This window comes from Sprattus sprattus (assembly GCF_963457725.1).
Source record: "Sprattus sprattus genome assembly, chromosome: 17".
NCBI classification, from domain to species: Eukaryota; Metazoa; Chordata; class Actinopteri; order Clupeiformes; family Clupeidae; genus Sprattus; species Sprattus sprattus.
Genome location: NC_137915.1, coordinates 12,189,302 through 12,210,769, shown reverse-complemented (window position 1 = coordinate 12,210,769; position 21,468 = coordinate 12,189,302). Strand labels below are relative to the sequence as shown.

General features: G+C 45.4%; 1 protein-coding gene across 5 annotated transcripts in view; it reads right to left on the bottom strand.

Moving 5' to 3' along the window:
* col15a1a (collagen, type XV, alpha 1a) overlaps nt 1-20,703 on the bottom strand; it is a 91,130-nt gene extending 70,427 nt beyond the window's left edge. For all 5 annotated transcript variants that reach the window (XM_080854982.1, XM_080854984.1, XM_080854986.1 and 2 more), the window contains exons 1-2: nt 20,557-20,703; nt 20,392-20,456 (exon numbers count right to left, since the gene is read on the bottom strand). In XM_080854982.1, coding sequence (XP_080711108.1) covers nt 20,392-20,456; nt 20,557-20,567 — 76 coding nt within the window. In that variant the 5' untranslated portion in view covers nt 20,568-20,703. The remainder of the gene's footprint in view (nt 1-20,391; nt 20,457-20,556) is intronic.
* Nucleotides 20,704-21,468: the final 765 nt, after the last annotated feature.

The window sequence follows — 21,468 nt, the reverse complement described above, 5'->3', positions numbered from 1 at the left end:
TTATGGACATGAGTTTGGGCCTGCACTGTCTCAGTTTACCCCTGTGAGCCGCAGTCTCATGGAGCCACACATATGTTATAGCACATCTGCACACAACCAAATACACAGCTCTTTTGCCACAACCAAACGTCTATCACAGTCTATCATACAATATATTTTGACAAAGAAATTGTGGTATATAAAATTGGAAAATGCCCCTAAAGTTGCCTCCACAAAACTTGCCCCCATTAACCTATAACATTTTTTCCATGTCATTCACATCAGATTATTAAGGTGAAAGTCTAGACTGTAACCACTGTAAGTTACACAATACAATGTCTGAATTTACAAACAATGCAATATATTTCTGGACAAAGTGTAGTGTATAGAACTTAAATATACAGTACACTGCTATAATATATAATTAAAGTGTAGCAGCAGTGTATCGCTGGCAGTGGAAACCATGTCATTAGAAACAGGGCACTGAGGGAAACAATAAAACTCCAGCTGTTGAGCAGATGCACTCCCGTGTTGCTTTAGCCCGCCCTGTTTGTTTGCATACGCAGGTGTGAAGCAGAGACAGGAAGTGACATCGTGCTGTGGAAATTTGTACTCCATTGTGATGCGGGTGCCATCGCTATGGGGAGTGGAATGTGGGTGGAGCTGATGTGAGGGGATGTGTAGCCCACACACACAAGACTAATCATGTCCAAACAATTCCATCACAGCTATACATAGCTGAGACTAAACTAAACAGTTTACAAAAGTATTACTATGCCATACAATGATTAAACAGGCTAACTACACAAAATCACTTGTGAGCTCAAAGGCTTGCAGCACAGTTGGGAGATTATCAGTCCTATGGGTAAAGCCTTCCCCAAATCCTTTGTTGTTCTATAACTTGAGGCTCCTTGACTTGACTGCAACAGAAAAGCTCTAAACGACAAGTAAAATACAAAATGGTGCAATGTGATGGCCGATGCCCAAAAAGCAGTGACAGTTCAGCTGGAATGAGACTCAGACTCATTCCAAGTTTGATCTAGTAATTAAAATAGCATGTCAGAGACATAATCAAAGCCAGAAAGGATGTTCTTGTGGTTGAGCCACTTAATGTCTATTCCTAATAAAAAAAACATTCTCAGGGACACTGTTTTTCATTTTCCAAATACCTCGAGTTGAGCCAAATCTTCAGATGTTGGACCTTGACTCTAAACACACGTCCTGACTCAGCTCTCGGAGCCAAAAGCTGCAAGTGTTACTGGGGCTAATATGCTTTTCAGTTTACACAGGACACTTCATTGCTGTTATGATAAAGAACTCTCAATTTAGCTAAAACATCACTTCATTTGGATTGCTGTCAGCTGAGCTTCTAGGCAGACAGGTTTATACTACAGAGAGATGCTATTAAAACTCAGCTTCTAGACAGACAGGTTTAAACCACAGAGAGAAGCTATGAGGGAGTAAAAATCAGCTTCCAGGCAGACGGATTTAAACCACAGAGATATGCTTTTAAAACTCAGTTCCAGACACAGTTTTTAAACCACAGAGTGCTGATATTTGGGGGCAAAACTCAGCTTCTAGGCAGACCGTTTTAAACCACAGAGGGAAGCTATTAGGGGGCACAACTCTGTGTCCTGATTGGCCTCATTCAATTCCTGTTGACATTCTGAGTGGAACTAAGAAAACCTGGGAGCTACTGAGGAGAGAGGGAGCTTTTTCAGCGACGCACATGAAGAGGGTGCTGACAGGCTGGGTGGCTGGCCGGGTCTCGGGGAACATCTGCGACAGACCTCTCCCCTTGTGAGGGGGAGAAGTCTGGAGCGCCTAAGGACAGCCATCTGTGGCCTCAGTGAGAAGGAGGCTCGTCGACTTCTCAGATTTACTGAATACTTTCATCAGGTTCTCTCCCGAGTCTCGTAAGCGAACAATCATGTTAACAGTTGGAGAGGTCAGGCATAAGGGGAGGCAGGTGGGGAGCCACCTTAACAACTCAAACACAACATGACATAGTAAGATCAGATGCACATTGACACGATCAGGAGCTGGGTCGGGCTAAGGTACAGAACAGTACAGTACAGTAGAATACTCTTTCACAGGTAGAAGTCATCATGCACACTAGAGACCCACAACTCAGCCTCTTTAAATTATGACAAAGAAGAAGGTTTTAATCCTGCACGTCTTTCTCAGTTCAAACAAAACACCTCAGAACACCCTATGAAACACAGGATGTCACCAAAGTAACGTGTTGTGTTTACCCTGCAAAAATACTTGATTGAATGTTTGGCCATACTGTCCTTGACAGTCAAACTAAAAAGGTGACAATAAAAGTTGGTCAGAGAGCATCACCTATTGCGGTAAAGCTGTTTTTTTTTTTTTTCACGCAGTATGTTTTCCATCTAGTTACCAGGCAAGCCAGCAGGCTACCAGATTAACTCACATCTGAAGCTTGCTTCACGAGTTGCTGAATCTGACCTTCCTCGTATAAAACTGCAAAACTTCACAGAGGTCACAGCCTCGAGGCCCAGAGCAGCCAGAGTGTGTGTGTGTCACGAGAAAAAAGCAGTGATTGAGTTATTTTAAACTCTGGTAGCTGTCAGGAAAAAAGACAAGAACAACCATGAACTTCACCTGAAATAAAAAGCTGCAGTAAACTGCCTTTCTCTCGCCTTCCCTCTCTCTACTCTCTCTCTCACACAGTTCAGTTCAGCCCTCTCTCTCTCTCCCTCCCTCCCTCTCCCCCCTCTCTCTCCCTCCCTTTCTATCTCCCCCCCACCCCTCTCTCGCTCTCTCTCTCCATGTGTGGTCAGGCTAGCTGAGGCCACCCTGTCATTGCCTCGTCCCCTTGAGTGACAGTCGCACCGGGGCCAGTAGAGCTTTTAAAAAAGGGCTTTCAGATCAGGTGTGTGTGTGCGTTCACCTCTCTGGAAACACACTGCTACACGCACACACACGGACACACTTAAAAGACGTAACACATTTGTATAGCATATATTCTGCATGAATATACACTCACACACACACACACACACACACACACACACACACACACACACACACACACACACACACACACACACACACACACACACACACACACACACACACACACCAGGTGTACAGGTAGAAGAGGCTGTCTCCCCTACAGCACATTCTTGTATCGCATCCAAAAGTCTAAATGTCCCCTAATAAGGGACACAGCGCTCTAATTTGCCATAGCGGCGTTTGATGAGGGCAGGTTTCTCAGTCATCCATGAGGGTCAGAGCCCTCTCACATGACTGCCATTCATACTGGCCCCTCAAAGAGGAGGCATACTTTCTCCACGCTACTTTGAGGTACGTGAAGAGGGCAGTTATATGCATATTGGGATAATTGTGTGTAAGTAATGAAATGCATAACAGTGGCATTTGATTTTGGACAGAGAGAGTATACTGTATATGGATTAAGAACTGCATTTGGACAGGGAGAGTATATATGGATTGAGAACTGCATTTGGACAGAGAGAGTATACTGTATATGGATTAAGAACTGCATTTGTACAGGGAGAGTGTATATGGATTAAGAACTACATTTGGACAGGGAGAGTATATATGGATGGGAATGGTCCATAAAGCCGCTCTGCAGCATTGGCAGAAGTTGACAGGTTGTTAAACGATTTATGCTTCCACAACCACTGAACCACACAGCACAGCCTACATGACATCTGAATGACAACACAGGGCATATATATATGCAACTGTGAGGGGCATGGGGCATGGCTCAGTAGACAGAGCCACGGTGCCCAGGACAAACCAAGCATTTCACAATCCATATGCAACTTAATATGACAGAATGAGTATAATTGAACATTTCACAATCCAGATGCTACTTAATATGACTGAGTGAGTATAACTGAGGGCTCCTGGAGCATGTGCTGCTGGAGGTCAACAAGTACAAATCTCAGTCAATGAGACAAGAGACGGGATGAGAAATGGAGAGATCATTCAGCACTTATATGTTAACTGGTCTCGAAAGCTAATCACATGTGTGTGTGTGTGTGTGTGTGTGTGTGTGTGTAATCTGTGGTGATAATTATACCAGCTGTTCATACACGTGAGGTGAGTTCTGCAAAGCTGCAGAGTCGTCCCCCTGATGATGTTATACTTAGCCTCTCATCAAGCGACACTTAAAAAAACAAAAAACTAACAATCGAGCCTTTTCATGGGTTGAAGATTTACCCTAAATGGTCAGGTAAAGTCAGATAAGGTCTGAACAGGAGAGCTGGTGCGAGAGGGTTTAATCTTTTCTGCAAGATGTTTGCCAAAAACACTGCATGTAGGTGAGCCTGTGGAGGGCCCGGGGCCTGAGGGATAAGGGGACCTCAGTCACTCGTGGCTAGCCTTCCATGGCTGGGGCCCGCTCTGTTTCCCCCCCCCCTGTATCCATCGTGAAGCCATTTGATCTAACTACAATCTGGATATAGGGGCCAACCATTGCGCTGCAGCGGGGGAGAACAGTATCTCTTTTGTTTGGCGAGAAACGCTGCTATTTTTTAGCTTTGCCTGCTTCGCTCTGGAGATTTTTTTCCACCTGACTTACGGGGCCCCACGGAGCTGGGTGGCGCTTTCTCCGGCGTAAGAAAAACAGGGGCAACAGCTTGAACATTGTATTCCAAAAATACCCTCGATGTAGCGCTAGCTGTCTTTTATACACATATGTATTACTAAACTAAGTACATTTTACATTTGGCTCCTGCATGGTAGACCCCAATGAAGAGGTTATGAGATTGGATAATACAACTGGGAGGCAAATCACTACACCAAACCTGCAAAAAATGTATTGGTTGAAATCAAAACGCTGCTTATTTTGCGAAACCTCAAATATGCCATAAATCCATGTTGGAAGCATGCCTTTTAAAGAAAGGAGCATAGACTGAAAGATAGCGAAAGAGAGACAGAAAAAAATTTAAATGGAAAAGAATGTTAACTCCAGCACAGTGGAAAATGAAGCTCGTCAAATGAAGCTCGTATACATCTGTCAAACACTTTGTTTCCACTCCGAATCAGAAATGTCTCAAGCTCAAAGGAACACTGATGAGAAGCGACAGTTTCTGTTATAAGCTGTGTGTGTGACAGCAGTCTCTAAGCACATGGGGTGAATGCTGCTGCGTGTGTGTTTGTATGGGTGTGTGTGTGTGTGTGTGTGTGTGTGTGTGTGTGTGTGTGTGTGTATGTTTGCAATGCTTGAGTGCAGTGATGCTGATGTGTGTGAGTGTATGTGTGTGCGTGTGTGTGTGTGTATGTGTTTGTGTGTGTGTGTGTGTGTGTGTGTGTGTGTGTGTGTGTGTGTAATGCTTAAGTGTTTGTGTGCAGTGATGCTAATTGTGTGTGTGTACGTTTGTGTGTGTGTGTTTGTGTGTGTGTGTGTGTGTGTGTGTGTGTCCCTCAAGGGAGTCAGCAGGCAAGCGGTCTCTGGGGCCTCCACCTGTGTTTAACCAGCTGGAGAGGCTCATGGTCAGAACAAAGTGTCAGGAGAAAGTAGCCTTGATAAATACGCCGTCCGCCTTGGCAGCTTGCCTTCAAAATGCAGCCGTCAGCTTAGGGTCCTTGATGTGGGAGTCGGGGGCCTGCTGCGCTGCTATGACGTGGGGTGACTGGCAAATGGGGATTATATCTGCTCTGTTTGAAGCCCGTCCTGAAGGAGGGAACTGACCCACAGTGGGAGCCAGCCACGGCTAAATGGCCTTCATTGTGCCGCCACGTAATCATGTGTACATATAAATGACCTCACGTGTGTTGACTGTCAAGTCCCCTGGATCTATATCTGTCAAGAAAGAATGATGTATGTGTCTCCTCTTCAGGGAGAGAGCGGGAGAAACAGGAGAGAAAGAGAGAGAGAGAGCGAGAGAAAGAGAGAGGGATGAGCTGAACTGTTGCTGTCCTGCTAAGAGGTCAATTCTTTGTCTCTTGAGGGCCCCTTTGACTCATTCAAATGAGTTCCTCTGAGACTGCTGGAGTAGCTGAACAGGGTGGAAATGATCTGCATGAAATGATGGGTGGAAATGATCCCTCTGAAAAAAATGTTTTCAGCTTTTTTTCCTCCTTCAGAGGGGACCAGGGACGTTTCCTGGACTTCCAGATCCAGCACAACTCTCTCTCCTCCTTCATTGAGGCGGATATCCCACTGCTGAAACCAAAACTGTTCTCGGGGGCCCTTGAGTAATGCAGCCTTCTTTAGAGCAGAGCGCTTCCATCTGTCTTAACTTTCCAAGGCAGTGTGCTGTTTGCTGAGTTTCTGGGTAACATTCGCACACAACCTCCTTCCCCTGGCCTTCCCTTTTAAATGCGTCCCTGCAGACAGTTGGCAGAGCATGTAGCTACTGGGGCAATACACTGTTGCTGCATGGGCAATAAGCAGGTAACTGCTGCATGGTCAATAAGCAGGTAACTGCTGCATGGGCAATAAGCAGGTAACTGCTGCATGGTCAATAAGCAGGTAACTGCTGCATGGGCAATAAGCAGGTAACTGCTGCATGGGCAATAAGCAGCTCACTGCTGCATGGTCAATAAGCAGCTCACTGCTGCATGGGCAATAAGCAGGTAACTGCTGCATGGGCAATAAGCAGGTAACTGCTGCATGGGCAATAAGCAGGTAACTGCTGCATGGGCAATAAGCAGGTAACTGCTGCATGGGCAATAAGCAGGTAACTGCTGCATGGTCAATAAGCAGGTTACTGCTAGAGGGGCACTAAGAAGGACACTGATGCTTGCCTCTTGGCGTGGGGCAAAGAATGTCAATGCTGGATTAAATGTAAAACATCAGTGTGCTCCAAAAAGCCCCTGAAACTCCAGGATAGACCCAGAGCCATTAGTGATGTACTGTACATTATGAAGTTGTCACCGTTTATTTATTCAATCGGCATATTATGATCTCAATGTCAAGTCAATGAGTTCTTGACTTTCTTGCTAGACTGTACAGCATTGTGCTCCTCAACGTCCTCAAAGAGCGATTCAGTCCAGGAAAAGAATGCAAAAAGTTGGCCAGCAACTCTACCTCTCTTTCTCTCACTCACACACTGTCTCTCTCTCACACGCTCTCGCTCTCTTTTTTCCACTCTCTCTCTCTCTCTCTTTCTATCATTTCATTTTTCTCTCCAGGTGCACAATGCTGAGACTCAGAGAAGGTGAAAGCCATGCAAATCATCTGCCAACAGGTCAATTACATTGGCATGCCTGTCGCTGAGCTGTGAGCTGGAGTTAAGCCTGGCGCAAGAATACACCCCATGCAAAACACCGTCCACCGGACTGCCAGAGGGCAAGGCATGCATCAGGCATCCCATGAAACCAGGCACACCTGCGGACAAGCTGTACTCTCGTCCCATATAGGCTTGGCATCGAGCGGCCAATTAGGGTACTGTAGTACAGTAGATTCTGATGTTGGGCAGTCTCTTAGCCAGAGGGCACATGAATCCAAGGCCTGGGCTTCATTAGGCTGTCCAATTTTCTATAAGGAAAGATTGTAGAGGATTTCTTGAAAGTATGCATGAAATATAGGCCTAATAACAAGCATGGCAATTGCCCATTTGTTCAGGCTTGGCGAGGTTAGTTGGATGTCTTCCTTAAGCTGCTCATTTATTGGGCTTTAAATAGTATCATAAATGAGTTATGCTATTGTGCTACTACAAAGGAATTCCTTCATATGTTCAACATCACCTACCAATAATGAACCAGGCATGTTTCAAATCTAAACCCGCTGCCAGATCTGAAACAGCTGCATTCACTTCACGATATGTGGGAACCATGATGTGAAGCCATTGTCTCTTGCTCTTTGACACATATAATCACACACCCCAACATTTAAGCTTCGCCTTTTCTCCTTGCTAGAACCCCCTGATGACTTATAACTCCAACAGCGTTTGATTTGGTGAAGAGTTCCGTTTCCGTGGCTTCACAAGAATGGTCAGCCTTGGCGCTGGTGAAATCTGTCTGCCACCTGTGTGGCTCCGCTCATCTGTCTTACGGCAACCTGTGAGGCTCAATTTTCCATTTGCATGAGGGTGTGCGTCCCACATCCCTTTGTTTGCGGCTCCCGGGGCAGACGGCGGACAGTGCTTACATTTCTGCCTGGTGTTACCACCCCTGGGGGGTGAGAGGAGCACATCGTACACACAGGTGCAGAGCAGCCCTCCCCCCAGCCAGTGTGTGTGCTGATGAATACGGGCAAACAATGGCTGCCATCACATCATCCAAATAGTTGGTACACGTTGGTGGCAGTGAGAAGAGTCTCCTACAACATATGGGAAGTGGCATCTTATAGATGTGTGTCTATATGTGGTTGTGCATTTTGATAGGTATCTCCACAGCACTGTACAAACACATTCATTCATTCGTTCATTAAATAATCCTACTAGATCAATTCATTAATTTCATAATCCTATTACATTCATTCATTAATTCATCCATTTAATAATCCTACAACATTCATTCATTCATTAAATAATCCTACTACATTCATCCACATCCCCGCTATCTAGGCACTGACAGGGCAACATACATCAAGGAGGATTAGAGGGTTGCTCAGTAAATAGATAACATTCACTAAACCAGAAACCAGACCAGATTTTGGTGCTAGTGGTGCTACTGCAGTAAGCACTGCTGATGTGATCTACAGTAAAGTAAGTCCTCCTCACGTTCTCCTTGAAATTCAAGTTGAGATGTTTGTATTGGAGCAGTGATTAGATAGCTGGCACAGTTCTCCTCCTCCTCACGCTACAAAACAAAACCAGCCATTCACATCAAAGAGAGATTAGATAGCTCCTGTCTGGCACAGTTTACCTCATGCTCCCCACCACTACAGACACGGTGGCGCAGCGCTTACATGCCCACAAGCTGACCAGCCATGTAAGCGGCCCACCCACTGCATTCCAGCGTACTCTGAATGTGTCCTGCCGTGTGTTGCTCAGGTGACATAATCTTGACCTTTGACCCACAGCCTTACGGCTCAGTTCGCAAGCTACTGTGAAGCTCAACAGTTGAGGCATCTGGCCCTCTGACTGCCCAGCCAGGCTAGGCTGAAGGGGGAAGAGCCCAGGAGATGGTGGCCAGCCGCTAGAAGTGTTAGAAGGAGACAATTGACCTTCTGTGCCTCTTTGGACCGGAAACTGTTTTGGGGTTTGGACTACTGTGCAACTTCCAGGAAGAGTAAAACAAATATTTGCCCCTAAAAGTGGAAACCCTAAAATAGCCCCTAATAAAGCCTACCTGAGGAGAGCCCAGACAGCTTAATGAAGAAGTGCTCTGGAGTTATACACAGCTCAACATAGGGAACATCTGGAGCTCAGGTTACCGTCAACTAAATCCTTTTTGAAGTATTACACAGTGAGCAAGATTGTAAAATGGGCAGCGTTATACAGATTGACAAACAGTACTTTCAGACAGCCATCTTATGTTACATATAACACACTCCCACACTCCTCGCAGTGCTTCTGCAGAGCCTGCTGTTTGGCCTTGCTGACGTATTTTGGTCAATCTCACTTAAGGCTTAGTGTGAGTGAACCCATAAATTGAACCCACGCACATGTAATCAACTTAATATGGAACAATCCTCAGAGAAGATCCTTCAGCTTTCCTTTCTGTTTTCTTTCAGTCTCCCCTACCTCTCTGGGCTTCTTCCCCCTCTCCCTCCCTCTCTCTTTCTCTCCCCTCTCTCACCCCCACCTCTCACATCTCTCTCATGGCTTTGCTTTGGAAGTGCACCCTTCCAGCGGAGGTAAACAATAACTACTCCCTGGAGGTCAAAGGTCAACCAGCAGATGAGAGTCACCTCCTGTTTCCAGTGCTTTACATGAGTGGACACACTCTACCCCTATTGACTCCACTTTGCTTTCCGCCTTAAGAGAAGAAATGGACCATCCACTTTCTCTTCTGCTCCAGCGGAGACCTTCATGAGAGTAGTGGAGCAGCCATGAGAGTGTAAGTGCCTCTGTCTCCATCAGCCCCCTCTTCTCCATACTACCCAAAATGCCGGGCTGATTGCATCATCTGATGGAAACACTGTTCATACACAACCCACATGCACTCAGAGCTTTGTTATGTGCAAGTCAAAACAAACAGGCGAGTTCACGGAAGTTCAGAGCGCTTCCGGTGCCATCAGAGTCATGACCTCGGACAGAGAGAGCGCGACCAATAACAAAGCACTGGGTGATGTGTGAAAAAAGCGTTTAATCTAGAGTTTACAGACTTCAGCTGGAACACCAACACTGGAGAGCTTTGATCTAGTAACATTGACAGCCAAAGTAAGTCCATCAATAAAACTGTCAGAATGTATGAACGAACGACTAAACTTCACATATGGATCTGATGTCGAGGGTTAACTTTTACAACATGCTCAGAGCAACTGACAGGAGAACTTACACCTGACACACACACACACACACACACACACACACACACACACACACACACACACACACACACACACACACGTACACACACACAAAACTACTTTAACTACTACTACTACTAAACTCAAATGTGTCACAGTTGATATACACCGACATAATGGACTTACATTTTTTAGCAAAAACACAGGCCTACTGAATTTGGCCTCCCTCCTGGCAAGTGTCCTACTAATGTGATTTATGCTTCATTAAGCCCTCACATCTGTGTTCGGTAATCAATGTCTCGTGTCAGTTCATCTGATCCTCTGCAGGCCGAGTCCAAATGTGACTGAGGGGCATCACGGCTCAGTGGGGGCATTCAGTATTTACAACCGGAGCGTTGTCGAGCGCTGGGCTGAAAATCTTCTTTGAGAGGTACAAAGCCAGAACAGATGCCTTTTATTCAGCTGATTCTTCTGCATCACACCCTGTCACAACATGCGCTCTCCATTCAAAATATTTACCATGAGAAACACACTGTTTTAGGAGTTCACGCTCAATGCATTCAGTGATAAGGTTTCACAGCGGGCAGGATCGGAGCCGGGAGCAGCGGGTAACCTGAGCTGTGGATATTCTTCCCGGGTGAAGCTCTGCCAAGATGCGTGCCTGGTGAAAACGTCTGCCAGGTACGACTTCCTCCGTGCCACCGTGTCCAGGCCAAACAGAGACGGGAGGCCTCCGCTCCCCAGGCCTGACTCAGCAGCCTGGCGTTGATTGAGCAGCCTGGACGAACCTGATGGGTATCTTGGAGCAGAGCTGTGTGGTTTTGGCCTGCCGATCTGGTTTGGCTATAGCTGCTGCTCCCTCAGCTTCCAGAGCCAGTATCTCTCTGCCTGTTCATATTTCCTGTGGTGCAGGGGTTGGGAGGTTGTGGGGATGCAGCCCTGAGGTAAAAGAGGTGAGCTGTTTACGGAGCACTGACTGGCTGTTAACAGCGTTGTTGATGGAAGGGGTTTAAAGATGGCCTATGAGTTTCCAGCAGTCAGAGAGTGTTTATAACAGGAGGACTTTATGGGCCGATCTGATATTGGCTTGCTATAATATCCAGCAGTAAAGCATGTCCAAAATATATCCTCAAAAAATGTACATGTGGGTATGATTTGGAATTATTACAATTTACTGTCCACACTAAAATGATTCCTCCTGGAGATGGTTTTATGCAGTTCTTTGAACCCAAGACACCCAAAACGACCCAAGAACCCAAGACAACCCCAAAAAAAGTTTGCATTTGGCAACAGTGGTGAATTGTCAGCCGAAGCACAGGTCCTCTCCTCCTCCTTTAAATAATCACTGTGGCCTTGGCAACAGGAACTGGGATAGACACGCATGCAGACATGTTTTACATCCATCCGTGGGGATCCACCGCTCTTCAAGCACATTCAAGATCGCAGATACTGCATTGTAATCAATGGTGTCTTTTTACAGCCTTTCTCCTGTCTATCCTGCTTCCCACACTAATCTGTGCGTTTAGATTTAGATTGCACTTGAAGATAATTCTCTTGAATCCCAAAGCATGTCTACGCTAAACTTGGCTACACAATACAAACCTGACGTGAAGATCTAATAATTTAAGCAAAGGCATAATATCCTCACGGGCAAAGGCTTTGCCGACTTGAATCTAGATCACTCTTTCCACACGTGTGAAGGTATTTCAACCATAACGAGTTTTTCTTCACAGAAACATTAGCATCTCATGGCAAAAACTCATCCATGACTTTGATGTGCCAAGCTATTAAGCAAAGACAGAGAGAGATAAAGAGGGAGAGAGATATAGATTGAAAGAGAGAGAGTGAGAGACAGAGAAACAGAGAAAGAAAGTGGGCTGGGCTTGGCACGAGGTGAATATTATAAACACAGCATCTCCTCCTCGGAGGGAGGGAACCGTAAAAACCCAAAGTTGTGTTTTATTTGTACACTTGAACGCCGGCCACAGCTAACATCTCGCCTCCAGCTAAGTCAATTGCCTGTAAAGCGCCGGGACCATCTCCCAAAAGGTAGATGTGATTTGCTGGCCCACACATAGCAGGGCCATTGTTTGTATTAAAGTAACGAGGCGGGACAGGCTCCTCAAAACGGGTCCCAGAAGCATGGAGCATTGTGGGCAGAGGATCATTTCTAGCCTGAGTAGAACGAGCCGTAATCAGCTTTTACTGCCTCACTGAGACATGGCCCTGGACGCTGGGGTCCCTGTGCTTCAGTTGCTAATCACGGGTGGTTGTGATGCCATTTGTGGCTGGGGTGTTGCCAGCGTTCGTGAGATACATGTGCATTAACAGGCGGCCCTGCAGGATCAGCAGCCAGGGACCGTAACTGTAACCCAAACAAGAGGAAGTAGCCGTGGATTTCACCATTAACTTCTAACAGTTTAATCAGGCAAGTGGGAAACAGGGATTACCGGCTGAAACTATTTGTTTGGCCTGGCAGACCCGAGTAAATAAGCAGGATAATGAAAGCGGGAAGGGAGAGAGGAGAGAGGAGCGGAGGAGTAGAGTGATAGAGTTTCTCTAAAGTGCCCCTGATAGAGAGTAGCTTACTGCTTTACTGCTGCCGTGTAGAGGGGAGAGAGCACCAATCTGCACAAGGGAATAATAACCCTTCATATTTATGATCTATTTTGTGGATTTCAACCTTGCAAAAGAGTCATTATTGTTTTCTTTGGGGGATATACACACATAAACAGATACAAATGCTGGTAGATGTTGTAATTGCAGTGACCTTAACTGTTAAAGTGTTCAGTTTCACTGCTGAATGGAGTGCAGGAAACACAATGTAGGATACAGTCACATCTTCCTCACAACAGGCGGGAAAGCAGGGCCTTAAGCCAGGCCTCAGGGTGTGAGTGTATCTGAGCACACAGAAGCTCTTTCTTCTTATTCTACACAGTACACACACATACACACACACACAGACACACTCTCACACACTCAAACATACACATATACACACACAGAGAGACACACACACGCACACACAAACACACACGCGCGCCACACACACCCGCTCGCACACACACACACACGCGCACACACACAGACACGCGCACACACACACACACAGACACGCACGCACACACTCACACACACAAGCACACACTCACACACACAAGCACACACACACACACGCACTGGATACAGGCTGGAAATACAGACGTCACCATCCATATCTTCATGTCTCTCATCCCTGCAGAGCTGCTCCGCAGTGGGATACTGGGCACACAGACGTTTTCATTAATGGCCAGTAGTTTCTGCGCCAAGAGCAGCATGGCCTGTGATGGCCCAGTGATGCAGCGCAGGTTGACTGGTTAGCAGAGAAAGATACGTGGAGAGGCACTATGCGTTTTGCACTAGCATTGCACATATAGCATGTAGTTCAACTTTTATCAGCTGCCAGTTGTTTTTCCACGCGGACACGCAGTAAAAGCTTCACCGCAAAGGTGCTGTACAACCTGTTTACAGCAGTTTAAATGAGAGGGTATACTCAGAGAACACTGCAGCCTTTCCAGGTGGTGAAATCATAAAAGCAACACACACACACACAGTCTCTCTCAATCTCTCTCTCTCTCCCCCCCTCTCTCTCTGAAAAATAAATAAATCAGGTAACACTGACTGCTCTCTCTATCATTACAGATCAGATAGACAGATCAGGCCCTCTGGTTCATCACAGCTTGACAGAAGGCAGGATCCAGCAGCACACATTTCTCCATAAACTTCAATCACATGCCTGTCCAGGCAGGGAGCCCCTTGGGTCCATTTCCTGTCCAGTGCCATGCTAACAGATACCCTCTCATCCAGAGCTTTACACTGCTGGTATCTACCTGAGACTTGCCAATCATGGGGAATTCCAATGACATGTTGTTTTCCCACCAGCAGTGAGATCATATATCATCTGACATGATATGGCTGCAATGTTAAATACATTATGATATGATATGGCTGCCATGTCAAATACATTATGACATGATATGTCTGCGATGTGAAATACATTATGATATGTCTGTGATGTCAAATACATTATGACATGATATGGCTGCAATGTTCAACACATTATGACATAATATGTCTGTGATTTGAAATACATTATGACATGATATGTCTGCGATGTGAAATACATTATGATATGTCTGTGATGTCAAATACATTATGACATAATATTGCTACAGTGGTAGGACATGGTCTCCACTAAATGACTAAGGTGCTGACAGAGATAACGTAGATGTGATCTGCAGTCAACGTGTTTTTATGATGTTTTGATTTGCACTTCAAGCTGAGTGTACAAAACACTGATGTGGTACAAATGAGGACAATATGACACAAACTCAAGGACTAACGATGACAACCATTCTAATTTTGAGAGAAGCAGTCTAACACTTCAACATCTTGGCGCCACTCTCACAACTTGAAGGGACAAAATGGCGTCTCTTAGTCACTCCTAACAAAGACACATCACCAGCCCTGACAGCCCCCTGAAATGAAACTCTTTGTTTCGATGTTCATTAAACAGACTAATGACGCATTCAAGCATTCTTAGCAGTAAATGCGTTGACCTGGACTATCTCCCTGCCTACACAACAACAAGATCAATCATTCAACGTGATGAGTCAGAGCTCTTCAAAGTCTGCCTAAAACAAGTGTACTCAATAAAGCTATTAAAACACATGAATCTAGTAGCAACATGTGACCCGAGGAGCACTGACTTGTTTTTAAAAAGACATTTCCATATTTGCTGACAGAGGGCCAGATCTGTCACACTGAAACATTAGGCAGACACATCAACTGCTGCAGCGCTGCGTCTGCCCAAACAGCTGCGTCGTGTCACAAAGGGTCTCCCGGATCTCATTTCCTGTTTTTATTTTAGTTATCACCATCACAACCATTATCATCATCACCATCACCATCATCATCATCATCATTATTCCATAGTAGCCTTTAACCCTGGCAGCCCCCCTGCACCACTTGTGAAAACACTCTTTCTGCTGCGTTTATGTTTGGACATTCCTACTGAGAGCGCACAACAGGAGAGGAACGTGGAGGCGTAGACTACAAACGCGCTCTGTTACCGTCCAACTGCTTTATAAGGACTCAGGAGGATCCCAAAGCCAAACTCCCTTCCCTGTGTTGGGCCGAGCTTTAAATACTTGACCCAATTAAAGCAGCGCGTTGGAGATAGCTCTTCCAGGGACAGGAAAAGAACTACTTGAGCAAAGTAGTGTCCTTCATGTGAAAACACTCTATAAATCTGTTATATGCCGTGGGCTCACGACAGACCCGCTCAGCCTCTTGCACAAGCGTGATGCACGTGTTGCCAAACTTTTCTCCTCTGCAACCGAGGCGACGACCCTCACCGCTCCACTGCTCCCTGGGCCTTCAGTCATCTGATGCCGTCACTGATGCCATCACACTCACAGGCTCAGTGAAAAAGAGGGTTCAGCTATAAGGTCTGACTGCTCCCCAATCATCCTCTCTGATTCAGTGACAGAGAGTGTGAGCCTGTCTGCCAGATAGGGACTCATAATAACCCAATACAACTATCGTTGCTTTGGGCCAGCAGCCTTTTAAGGCCAGGATGGATATCAAGGGAAAGATGGATGGACTGAGGGAACTGCTCATGAATCCCATACCTGTACATCTCTGGTTAATAAATGTTTTCACGCAATCTGTCTTTTACTGTTCACAGAGGAGACAGAGGAGCAGGTCAAATGGGTTCTCTTTCCAGTCAACCGGCTTGAGAGTGTCTCTTTCTCTCTCTCTCTCTCTCTCTCTCTCTCTCTCTCCCCCCCCTCTCTCTCTCTCTCTTGCTCTCCCTCTTTCTCCTAGGTCCTGTCCCCAGCAGTAATCACGGGGTCTGAGAGGCTCTAGAAAGCCTGCCTCGCCCAGGGAAACACTCCTACAGGTCCAGAGTCACAGCCCAGCTTGTGCCAAGTATGACCACTCTCCTTCTGGTAGAGGGGGAAAACAGACTGAGATTACTGGTCGACAGGCGGTCAAGATTTCCTGCTGGAAACCTTTTTTCCTTTCACCCTGGCAGCGAAATAGCAGAATTAATTCTCTGGGGCTGCGTTATGTTAAGTAACGTACGCATGGCAGTACAATATAGTCTCAGTCTTAAGGGCTAAAGAGGATGCTCTTACTTCAGACAGGTCATTCACAAAACTCTTTACATGTTTTGTCGTCAATATTTATAGAAACTTCAAATATAAAAAATAATTCTGGCTTAGGCTTTTGGAATGAACACCATTTTCCATCAAACCAATCCCTCCATTCCTCCCACATGGTCAGCCAGTGAATGCAATGTGTTTGGAGAAAATGATGCCGATCTTGTTTGGACACATTGAAACACTTCCCTCTGATGGATCTGTATTCTCAGCTTAATATTTTCCAGAAACTGGACAAAACATTTTTCCTCTCATTACGACAACGGACTGAAGGTGGAGTCCAGCACAAACAGGTGGAGTATGCTGACATAATACAGGCCATCGGGTACAAAGCTTTACAGTGAGTGAAGCTCACTCTGCAGTGCGTTAAGAGACTTAACGCTAGCACACCCACTAGCACCCATAGGGTTTAGCCTGCATGCTAGCACACCCACTAGCACCCATGGGGTTTAGCCTGCATGCTAGCACACCCACTAGCACCCATTGGGTTTGGCCTGCATGCTAGCACATTCACTTCCGGTGTCCGGGACTGCAGGTGTGGGACAACGCTTCTCATAATTCAGGTTATGCTGGCAAGTGCAATGGCAAGGGGATATGCTCCAATCACCAAGGGGTCTAACTGGACTGAACCTGACTGGCTCAGCACCGGCCCTAACCAGGCATCCCCTCCCCCCACCAGCTGCTATTCGTCCAGGGCCAAACAAGTCTTCACACACGTCCTTCCTTCCACAAACAAACATAAATGATAATCAGAGGTTTGGTTCAGCTTCAGTTCATGAATACACTGCTCTATTTTTTTAACTACAGCAAGCCAGCTGATTGTACTCATTAGTTCTGGTAAGGTTCTGGTAAGGTTCTGACACAGTTCCGGAACGGATCTGAGGAACGCAGGGGTCATTTAAGCTTATTAGCGCATCCAGATGGTCAACACACAAACACAGAACAGGACTTCTCTCTACTGTTTTGGTAATAGACTGGCAGGCATTGTTACAGTCTGTTGGGGAAGTAAAGGTTTCATGCAGAAATGAAACTGAAATGCTTTTCCAGGCTATTTGTGACGTCAGCTGCCCCAGGGGGTGGCAGTAATGTCTGAGACTAAATGCCGTTACAATTGGCATTAGCTGATGCTGACTTCATCAAAACAAGTCATACGTTAAGCGATGCCATATTGCAGTGTCCTGCTAAAACCTTGATTGTCCCCGTGTAAAGGCTGATATGCTAACTTGAGCTCCGACCTCAGTTAGTCTGACAAGTTCAAATGAGACTGACAGCATGAACTTCCAAAAATGCCAGAGGACGTACGTATTGCATCATGTTATTGCATCTTGCTGCTCTCCAGTTGGCTATGATGGAGGATGAATAGAACACTTTAGATGCCATGACTCCTAACTACACAAGAGGTCCTTGGATCGAGCAGATCCAAATCTAGAATGTCAAACTTAAAAACACCTTGTGGCACTGGGTGCGATCCTGACTCATATCAGAGAGTTTAACAGCTGGAAATGATCTTGGTTTGGAATCCAGCGCATCACAAACAAAGATGGAGGTTATTTCATATGCTACCCCTTATATTGTTCTACTGGCAGCCATGTTTAACCAACTAGCTCTCATAAAAGCACCATAAACAGGGTGAGATAGCACTCTTTGGCAGCATCCAAGTGTGTGGAATCACATAAATCTTTCTTTACGATCACAAAATTGCTCCTCATGTAAGCACTTTTTATGACAAAATTGGTATACTTAGCAGCGTCAACACTGAACATGACCATGTCATTATGACTAATTAAGCAATTCAATATTACGACGTATGTTTATTGCACAGAGAAATGCTTAAATAGGTATGTGAAGGATTTCCTGACGCTTCTAGTGCAGTTGTGACAGTAAATCAGCCTGGGATTATGGGGAATGTACGCCAGACATCCTGCGGTTTGACTGGACGCACACAGCATGAAACACCATATCCACCCGCCCACATACCAATCAGCACCAAGCATTTTTCATGTGATGTGGCAATTTATTCCTACGACTCTCGAGTAGCCCTGTGTGTGGTGTGCTTCAGCATGGGAGACAGATCCAAGATGAGGTGTTTGTTTAAACTGATAAGAGTAGCTATTACATTAATCCAAGTCCTTCTAAAACACAGCCAAACCCAACCCCGATAATATCAACAAGAGTCTATCAAACTGTTACTGAAATTTACAAAGAGAATGAAATTGTACCTCTCAGTCTTGATAATAGTAGTACATTAACTAAGATATGCTGTGTCTGTCTGTCTGTAATTAGTGTATAATCTTCAAGTTTGCAAAACACTTGAACCAGAGGCCTTTTTCAGTCTGTCTGACCAGTCTGTCTGACCAGCACAGGATGTAATTTGTTTCATTGATTTACTGAGTCATAGACTGGCTATGCTATTGCTGTGGTTTGCATGGAACTGGCAGTGATACAAAAACTGACTTTACAGCAGGGAAGGCCTGAGTAGGAAACACGGTATGAGAGATTTGGGAATATTGCTGCATTTTTCCCCCTTTTCCAGAACGCCCTACAATCAGCAGTCATTTGTCAATGTTTGGTTCACACACGACTGGCAAGAGGCCAGTCCTGTGGTAAATATGCCTTGTCACAGAGGCATCGCTGCAGTGCCTCTCGAAGTATATTAAAGTTCACCGCGGGGCTTGTATTGGGGCAGGCCAGCGATATTGAGAACAAGCATCGCTCTGGAGCGCTCGTGGACAGACCTGGCAGAGTGAAATTACTTTACAGAAAGGAGACAAGGCTTCTTTTGTGTCTGCAATGTCATGATGTTATCTCCAGGGGAGGACTACGTGGTCCCCATCCTGTGCCTGCTCCCTATGAAGGCAAATCTCCAGATATTTCAGCCAAGGTAGGCTATAAACACGCTCAGAGACCTGTCAATCATTATGCCTGTAATTGGCTTGGACTGGAAAGATGGCCCCTTGTAGTGCAATGCTAAAGCACTGACCCTGTCTGACAACATCCTCTGGCCAAAACTCAGCCAGGTACTGGTCAGCTATGACCAACAGGGACCAGCAGTTTCATATTCCGAGTAATAAAATGAAACTGGCTTGTCTAAACAATGAAATATCCATGACTGTTATGGGTCAGAAGTTGTTGAATTGATGTGGAGTAAATAAATGAATCCAGGAGGAAACAGAATCCTCAAGTTACAACATTTAAGGCAAGTGGGTAGACAGGCACATCACAGAGGGAGTAAAAGACAGAAAGAAATAACGAGAGAGAGAAAGAAAAATGTGTCTCTCTTAACCATTCGGCTAATTAGCCTTAGGTGACTACGCTAATTAGCATGTGATCTTTGTGTCATCTTTTTGGAGTAGCAACATTGACTACAAACCATTCCCAGAGGGCGGCTGAAATGTGGCTGGATGATAACTGAAGGTGGCCAGATGGTTTCTAAGCATTTCTCACACAGACTCAAACGTACTCTGGACTCTGTGTCCTCTATAGTTTTCAGTGAAAAACGCACTTTTCCAAAAGTTTTCTGCAAGAGTACGACGCAAGCGCCATTGAATGGTGTGTTCAAAGTGAAAGTGCGGTCATTATTATAGCAGGGACTTAGGCTGTACATATTTTGGTCATCATTTATATGTGCTGCATTGAAATAAATATGGAAAATGTTCGATTCAGTGGTCAAACTTTCAGTGTCACTCGCGAAATGAAGTCCAAAGTGGCTGCAGCACGCATTCATATCCATACAACAGTACACCCACAGCATCAAGTAGCCACACACGCATCGCAAGTTTTATAGAAAAAAAACAACCAAACATTTGCCACATAAAGTTACAAAGGTATGATATAGTGGTAGCGTACCTTCCAGGAATGCAGTCGTTGGATGGCAATACCACAGGAAGAGTGCGAAGGACCACAGGCTGCCACTAATGATGAGAGAAAGTTAAAGATGCGGGATGAGAAGACCGCTCAGACTTCACAGAGATTCAGCAGGGAAACATTTTGAAAGAAAGAAAAATCAATTACCGAGACATCATCCTAAATGACAGTAAATCCTCAAGGAAGCGTGTCTTGTTATTGACACGAGTTGATGGTGAGGAGCGATGGAGCCCCGCTCTGCCTCTCACTCACTTTCTCGCTTCGAACTCTCGCTCGCCCCCTCTACTCGCTTTCTCGGCCGTATTTCCCCTCCACTGCCTGCAGTTCCAAATGAGACAAAGGCAGCCTTAGTCCTCGTTTGGGACTCAAACACTGAAACCTGACTCCCCGCAGTCCCTCGCTGGACTACTGCTTTATCCAGCAATCCGCTCCACACGTAGATACCCCAAATTTAAATACACCTCCTCCCTTCAAGATTAGCGCTAAACGCACACCCCTGTGGCGGTGCAACGACGATGTTTTTTCACTGTTGAAATTGCATCAAGAACATAACACTACCCAAACTTTTATATGGGCTAATGATCGAAGAGAGATCACATACAGACGTTTTGGGGAAAAATTTATAAATAAAGGGGGCAAAAATTCAAGGTCTAATTCAGGAAAACCTTTTGGTCATAAGGGCCACAGAGAAAAATACTGACTTTAGAGATCAAAATGGCTTTAAGTGATCATGTAAGATTCAACTGAATTATTTATCTATTGGACAAACAGACAGACAGACAGACATGGAGCAAGCAATCAATTAATCCACAGCTTAAAGGTAAATTCGTATAGGCCTATAGAGACAGATAGAAAAGCGTCACAGATGCATCAATGGAAAGATGTACAGACAAATTGACTGATCACTACCTTGATCGTTCAGCTGATGAATAGATAGATAGATAAATGTTGATGAACACATTTGATACATGTTGCTGAAACAATAAATACCGAACTAGCTACAAATAGAATAATGAATGCACACTGAAAGATTTCTCTTCATGTGCAGTCATGTAATGT